The sequence below is a fragment of the Carassius auratus genome, chromosome 17 (genome assembly GCF_003368295.1).
Source record: "Carassius auratus strain Wakin chromosome 17, ASM336829v1, whole genome shotgun sequence".
In the NCBI taxonomy this organism is placed as follows: domain Eukaryota; kingdom Metazoa; phylum Chordata; class Actinopteri; order Cypriniformes; family Cyprinidae; genus Carassius; species Carassius auratus.
The window spans coordinates 17,967,495-17,975,966 of NC_039259.1; the positions used below are offsets into that span (position 1 = coordinate 17,967,495).

The 8,472-nt window shown below is 38.7% G+C and overlaps 1 protein-coding gene across 1 annotated transcript; it reads right to left on the reverse strand.

Annotated features, from left to right (window-relative positions):
• Nucleotides 1-662: 662 nt before the first annotated feature.
• gdf7 (growth differentiation factor 7) lies at nt 663-8,267 on the reverse strand. Its single transcript, XM_026286168.1, has 2 exons — nt 7,651-8,267; nt 663-4,804 (listed from the first exon to the last, which is right to left on the reverse strand). Exons 1-2 carry the CDS (start codon nt 7,958-7,960, stop codon nt 3,837-3,839), a joined length of 1,278 nt encoding a protein of 425 aa, XP_026141953.1. The 5' UTR covers nt 7,961-8,267; the 3' UTR covers nt 663-3,836.
• Nucleotides 8,268-8,472: the final 205 nt, after the last annotated feature.

The window sequence follows — 8,472 nt, forward strand, 5'->3', positions numbered from 1 at the left end:
ATATAGTGTATTATTGCAGTATCTGTAGACACAGCAAAGGAAATATTAGTGACCTTGATTTAGATTAGTTATACTATCCATCAAATACAGATTAGCAGACGGCATTTGAATAAGTTATCTCTGTTACTCCTTTTTAAATATTGGAGGTATTGTAATAAAAATGACTGATGATCCATCTCCTCCAGTTGCTGTTACATCATAACCTTCTCTGGACATTTGCTCAATGGCAGGGCACAAAGTCATTCATTAAAAAAAGTTCCTGGAGTTCAGCACAGCTCCCCTACCAGCGCCTGACAATACCATATCCCCCTCTTCACCCGGTGTTGTATGGAATTTACAATCACCTGGAAACTTCCTGAATACTTGCTGGCAAAAAAATGAGACAAAATACAAACCCAACAATGATTCCGGAACCGTGGGTGAGTCAGACAGTCACTGAGGGTTCACTTTCATGTGGATGTCTGGGAAAGAAGATTTGCTGCGGGAGTGCGGGACTGTTTTTTTTTTTCTTTCCATCAATACACTTTTTTTTTTTTTTTATCATCTGAACAACAAATGACAGTGAAAGACAGTGAAAAGATACTAAGTGTGTTTACATTTTGTTTTTACATTACAGTTAGTTTTTTTATATATTTATTTCATATATATAAACCAGTAAACAATATATCCAAAAGAAAAAGAAAAGAAAGCAATATATTGCAGATATTTACATTTGAATTATGTACACTTCCTTATCTAACAGTATACATACTCTCACATACACAGTGCATTTACAATAAAAAGTCAATAACAAAAAAAGACATTCTCCCATTTTTTTGTAGTATAAAATGATAATTTTCTTAGCCAGATAAATACACTAAATGCATTAAATTAGGAAAAGCACTTTGGCAAGTGTACAATAATTTACACTTATATTTGAACCCTTTGTTCTAATAAAACAAATCAGTCACGGCTTTATGGTCCCCTCCATATTTTTTTAAGCAACATATATTTTACCAGCTTAAGTACAGTAAAGTAAAACAGATGTCGGTGAAGGTAAGTTAACATTGCTTAGCACTGATCAGCATGTATATTCCAGGGGTGCCAAACCCCTTAACTGAACCATGACAGTCCTGCAGGCTTTGCATTCATTTCTCTGAGAGCACTTGGCATAGTAAATTGAAACTCCTTCTCTACTTAATGTCTCCTGAGGCTTTTCACTTTAGTCAAATAGCGAGGCACAACTGAGGTAACCCATGCAGCGCTTAAGCTGATAACCTCCAGACCTCCGAAAACCGACGCGGCAAAGGCACTCTTCATGCTGCTTTATCTCCTTGAACCAAAGATGGCGTCCCCAAATGTTATTCTTTTCCAGCTAGGTGTGGTATCATGATCATGTCAATACTAAAATAAAGGCTGCTTATAAAAAGAATCAGATTGTTTGGAGAAACTGCCTTGAGAGGAATTAGATTAAGGAGCAAGCGAACATACGATTGGAATTGTCGGGCCAAATGAAATCAATTTGTTTGAAATGGATGTTGAAGATCTCATTTTTGCTTTATCTTTCCAAACAGTCCTGTTCAGTCCTGCAGAACAAGACTTTGCCTCAGAGCAAAAACAGCTCTGCACAATTTGAATGGGAAATCGAGAAATACCGTGAGAGATGCAACTGTTTTCAACATAATTGGAAAGGGCGAATTGAATTTACTTCTGCAGAAGTGCTTACAAACAATCAAAACAACAAGCTTGTAAACTAACGGTCACGACAGTAATGTGCCGTAAAACCACACAGGAAGTTTTCATCAGATTTCGTGCCATTATATTGTTCTGAACTGCACAGATGCTCTGGCTAATTCTTCTGTGGTCTGTTGATTTAGGAATGTAACTTTCATACTGCCACCGTGGACAATCTGGGTGATTATCATTCCCATACAATGAGACCAACATTGATTGAGGGGAATTACCATGGAGAAATGTCAAAAAAAGAAAAACAATTGCTGTTCTGAATTAAAAATCTGCTTTGTATTTCTTCATAGAGGAAACAGTTGATGTTATATAAACAGTAAGCAGGCAAATATTTCTGCTCTGACACTGAGATTAATGAACGCTAGAAGCTTATTTTCATTTTGTTCTTGTGGCCTGATGCCATTAAGAAGAAGTTATATCTAAAACTTTCACATAAACTAACATGAATTTAAGGAGATAATTCACCCCAACTTTCTTTCTTCTGTGGAATATATATATAAAATATATATTATTATTATTTTTTTGTCCATACAATGGAAGTCTATGGACAGTTTGAACATTCTTCAGAACATCATCTTTCATGTTCAACTAAAAATATATTATTCAGGTTTGGGATGACATGAGGGTAAATAAATGACGAACCATTTAAATTGGGCATAAATTAGTTTCCTTTTTGTTTATGTTATATTATGGGCTTTTTTTTACCTTGTGGCTGTCATTCATAAATAAACAATTTAGATTAAGAATTTGAGGAATCACAGTGAATTTTTACTGTATGATAATCCATAGTAAAACATGACATTAAAGTAATCTAATTGAATTACCAGCTCAAGTAAACCAACCCTCTCCATAATGTAGGTGAACACTGAAGTCTTCAAACAGCCAAATCTGGTGTCAGAATAAAACAAAACAATCATTTTGATTTTGGCTCCACAATGCCTTTCACAAAATAAGGTCTTGGGTCGCTCAATGCAATGAAGTCATTTATCTTGCACATATTGTACACATCATGTACTATAATGCAGCTCTATCGTCTGACCGAAACCAAATGTGGTGTCATCAACATAAAACGCCTGGGTTCTCATTCTCATCAAATAGCTTCATTTTAGTTTTAGCATTAACTATGTTATTTTAAGAATATAAAATGATGTGCTTAATAATGTTATGGTTTATAATTCTTCATTGGTCTGTTGGTTCTAGAAGCATCTAAAGCTCCAAAAAGGACACACCCTACTGTTGACTTCTACTGACTAATCACTCCAAAGCTGCAGGAAAATGAAATCATGACAGTGCTGATGGACTGATGAAACCACACATGCACAGTGCCCAATCCTTTCCTAGTGACTATCCTGAGCTATGACAAATGTAAATTTTACATGTATAAGAAGGCCCTGTGCTCTGGTAAAACATGTAAATAAAATATAGCTATTTTGAACGGTTGTCAGTTGATAAAGATGTTTTTTGCAAGCACATGGTGTAGTTATGACATCTACCAGCAGGGGCTAATGAGGCAATGCTAACAAGCTAAACTTTGACCCCTTAGATTTAGAATGGAGTCAAACTCTCACTCAGTCAATGCCATATTTAATTAAGACCAGCTGACTTCACAGAGAAACATTTTCAGAGACACTATCGAAATTCTTCTTAGCTATTTAATCTTGAATATAAGCTGACTGTCATGCAAAGCACCATTAACTGTTATACATGTTATAGTTGCGTGCTACCGCTGACAGAGTCTTAACGGGACCAACATTTCTACCGCTGCTGCAAGGATACTTCAACACTCTATCATTGAGTTTATATTAACAGGACGTAAAATAATTTCTGCTGAAGCCTATGTTTTCACTTATTCTCCGTTGAGGAGTTGTTTATTTGGTGTTGTAAGGGAACTTGAAGATGTTCGGCACACATATCCTCCTCTCACTTTTGAAACACAACTCAATGTCTTGTGGCCGTCTGAACATACACACATGCTCGTTGTCACACATTTACACACTGTCCATCTCACCGGCTCTGTCTCCTTCATCTTGCCCACGTATGAGGCCTCTGCATATGAGGCAGCGGCAGCATTCGGATAGTGTCCAGGGGTAGGTCACCCCTCACTCACACTGCTACCTGCACCCACAACTCTCCACCACCATGTCCTCATACTGTTTATAAACCACGTTATTCCCAGAGTCAATGTACAGGATGCTGATGGGACTGAGTTTAGAAGGAACACAACAACTGGGAGGGGTGGACTCCGGGTCCATGGAGTTCATGAGAGTCTGGATGATGGCGTGGTTGGTCGGTTCCAGGTGTGAGCGCAAGGGAAAGTCACACAAACCCTCACAGTGATAAGCTTCGTAATCAAGCGGCGCAATAATCCAGTCGTCCCAACCCAGTTCTTTGAAGTTCACGTGAAGCGGCTTCCGGCTGCAACGTGTTCTCCGTCTGCCACCACCCTTTCCTCCACCGCCGCCTCCTGTTGTGTGTCCTACACCAGAACGGCCTGCTAGTGCGGTCCGCCTCCTCCGCCGATGTCTCGGATGAACTTTAATACCATGCTCCGGTGCAGGATGAGGAAATTTACGACCTTTCATGGCCTTTATCTTCTCACGGATCTCCCTAAAGAGGTTCTCCTTCCTCCGAGCTCGAGTAAAAGCCACCAGTAAGGCCCTTTCATGGGTCTGCTGATCCTCATGGCTCAGACCCAGCATGCCGGGATGCACCACCTCCTCTTTTGAATCAGAAACAGCAGATATGCTGAAGCACAATGGCCGGCTGCCTTCTGCGGCCCTGATCAACTTGAGGTGGGTCTTCACGCTTGTGCCAACGTCAAACACGTCCCATGTGGCTGAAGCGGTATCTAGAAGATCAATGGTCCTGGAAGTGAGGAGCAGAGGTTGGTTAGAGGATCCCGGGAGGGAGCAGGTGTGAAGGAGTAGTCGGTACAGGTTCCCACCAGTGGAGAGTAATCTTAAGACATCAGGTGGTGGCCTCCTCAGAATCCGCAGCTCCACCTCCATCAGTTCGTCCAGTCTTGAGAGACCTGACAGGTCGAATGTGTACTGCTGGTGGAACTTTAGAGAAGGGTCATCTGAAGGTATAAGAAAAAGGATTGATTAGCATTGAAATAAGAAATAGAAGAAGGAATTTTAAGAATGAATGCAGCAAGAGGCAGATACGAATGCGTTTCCTCACCTTACTATAAACGGTCTTACATATGGCTTTTGAGAAAATTGCATACACAAATTGTCAGTCTTTCTACACAATGAGAATAACATTCAAGGGCCTGAATGATTTCTCCAAACATGAGGTGCAGCATGCTCACGGAGACCAGGTGGAGAGCATTTGGCTGACCTGTCAGACTGTGTCTGCCTTTGGCAGCATCTGCTAATTACTCTGATTGAGTGAGAAGAAGGTTTGGCAGGACATTGGAAATGCTCAGCCTTCCTTCTTCCACTATATGTCCTCAGGAGGATGTAGTAAATTTTAAAGGTGGGTGGCTTAAGGGTGTAATTAAATGTTAGGTAACATTTCAAGCTGAGGTGGACCTCAGTATTCTGTGGCCACCATGAACTGGAACTGGTCTTTCATTATTCGCACAGCTAACTTAGAATCACTGCGGGGAACAAAATCTCTGACTGGAAGATGTTGTCCTCTCCTTTTCTTTGTCTGGAGAAAGAAATTGGCTAAAAGAACACAACCAGTACTCAGTCTCATCCGTGACTGAGAGGATACAGAACCAATCTTTGCTAAGAGAGACCAGACTTTACACTCAGATTAAAACAAGCTTCAATGTTGACATCTTGACATCCAGTTCAAGAAATGGAACCCAGAGTACTATGCAACCTGATACAGAGACCACAGTTTCATGGGGTAAACATGAAGAGGATTCTTCCGATATGAACTGGCTGCACAAAAACCCAAGGCCAGATTAGAACATATTTTATTGATGTTACATTACAAGAGATCCTTGAGAAAAATGGTAATTGTAAACTGTTTCGAGCCAACATAATTTTGCCACAAATGATGTACCTGTCCTGTGGTGCCACATGAGAAGGAGCATCCAGAAGAATTGTTTTGAAAGAAAAGCACTATATATTTATCTGTTTTCTAAGATAAAGGAATGCTATAAAAATGAAAGGTGAACAGAGGGGAAGGGTGTAGAGTAAAGCACCCTCCTCAAAGCTAATATCCGCTTGCCAGACTAAACAATGACATAACCTAGAAAATGAGCCGAGGCAGGCAGGGACTCAAGTTCCTTGGTCCTACATCTAGTGTCTGTATTTGCTGTTTTTTGGCTTCAGACGATGCACAGTCATACTTTGATCACCAAACTATGTTGTATTTAGTTTAGAGTTTTTTTGTTTGTTTTTTACATTAACATTTTGCATTGGCGGGACAATCTTTACACAAAGCCATGCTGCATTCCCAAGCCAGATTTGATCTAGAAACAACTCATATTCAAACCAAATACATTACCACTGAACCAGCAACAAAATTCTGGACCCATAAGCACCAGATGTATATATGAAGGTATATAATTAAATATTATATATAACACGTCACAGTTCATTTTAGAACTTGAACTCGTCAGAATGACTGCTACCTTATCCAATTGTCTAAGATTAATGTCAGGAAAAAATGATATTGAAATTGATATTTTTTTTTTTTTTACATTGCTCAATTAATATATTAAATAAGATTGTGATGTTGTATCTACCATGGTGGCCCAATTTATTTATTTATTTATTTTATTTTTACTTTATAAAGTAAAAATTATATTTACTTTATAAGAATTGAAAGGATTCAAATAAAATTTTATTACTCTTCACTATTTGCAAAATGTGTGAAAATATGAGTGGAAAAATAATGCTTGGAATTCATAAATTGCTAATTATTACCCTTAATAGCTTGAACAGATGAACCTTTTTGAATACTAAAAAAGAAAAGAAAAGTGTTTTCCACGCATATCTCCATATATTTGGTCGGGAGGAGAGCTGCATGCTGCATTTCACAAATCCTGTATTTTACGTGACAATCTTTATTTGAACATAAGTTTTAAATTAAAATGTTTCTCTATCTTTATCAGCAACACCTGGAGGGGAGAACGCGTGCTCCGTTTTAGAGACTTTAGCTCAAGCTCAAGGTGCTGCTGAAGTTTATTTGTCACAGATGTTGGAAATTTGAGACATTTGACTTCATATTTCTTTTAGGGATTTTATGTATTTCGAAAATATTATTGAGAAGTAGATGATCCTGAACGAAATTAAACTTGAGCCGTACATATGGGATGGCGCATTTACATTATGACAATCCATCACTGAGGCAGAGTATTTAATAACTAAATTATGTTTCTTTACAAGTTGAACGGTCAAAGGACCGGCTATCCGCGTAATTCCAATTGACGCAAACCTATACATGTCTCCAATTTATGCACAAACCAAAATTATGCTTTTTATTGCCATCTGTTTTTCTTTTCTTTTCTGGAGTCATAATGATGTGCAATCAATAATAATAATAATTATAATAATAAAGGTTCGTAATTGTAATGATTAATATTAGTAACAATGTTGTCGGCAACAAATAATATTATTCGATAATAATAATATCCAAAGCATCAGATAATTTCTTTACTTCATGTGTGAATATAGTAGCTACTCTACATGTATAAACTTAAAGTCTTACTATCAGTCACACCGAGATGAATCATCTTACAGTGTCAGCTGTCATATTACAAGCATGATTTATTACTGCAGCGTGGAACTTATGCCATTCATTACAAATGATGATTTTATGTGCCAAGCATAATATATCAAAATAAACATTTCAGGCCCAATCTGAAGGAATGAGGTCCGCACCGATGGCCTCAATCAGATCATCTTACAGCCCATTTATCTATCTGTCTGTCTGTCTCACCGGTGGATCAATCTCACTCACCTTGTCCCAGGTCAATGAAGCTGGTCACTGTATTGGCATATCTCCTGGAGCGCGTCTGGCTGCCGTTGCTTCCCTGTCGGTCCAGTTCCGATAGAGTCCTGTACAGAGAGATCATGTAAGACGGAACATGAACAGATGTGAAGTCGCTCCGAGAGCTCGCGCTGGCTTCTGCAGGACCGCGCGCATCCAGATGTGAGTGGAGCCCGTTATCAGAGGGGTACTGCACCGATCCCAGCACCACTGCCTCAAGAACATTCCCAAAGCAAAAAGAAACCCATAGGAAGGGAGCGGCAGTCTTCTTGGGAGTCATTTTCAGTGGTCTCTGGCCGAAAATGGCAAAGTTGGATGGACTTGATGACTTTGGAAACTCCCCTTTGCTCTTTAGATAGTGTTAATATCTTGAATGTGAGTAACGCTGAATGCCTGTTGCTCTGTGTTCAGATAGCGCCCTCCTTTGGAAATATTTTTGCAAGCGGTAATGTGCAACCTTTGGTAATGTGGGTTTTAAGTCAGGATTCTAGTAGTGGACTGATATTATTGGCAATTTTGTCATTTTTAAATAAATACAATTATAGTTAACAGACTCAGCTTAAACAAAAAAATTAAAATAATTATTCTGCTTTGCTATGAATTTTCTCTTCTCTTGCTATGAACATTTATCTTCAAAATAAGCATAATAATTTAAAATAGGCATATTGGAAGTCAATATTTTGATTTGGAAATGTTGCTTTTCATGCTGTAACATCTTTTGCGTAATTGACCCCGTTTAAAGCGCGCGCACTGCCATCTACCGTTGACAACAATTAACTAATACACGTGCAA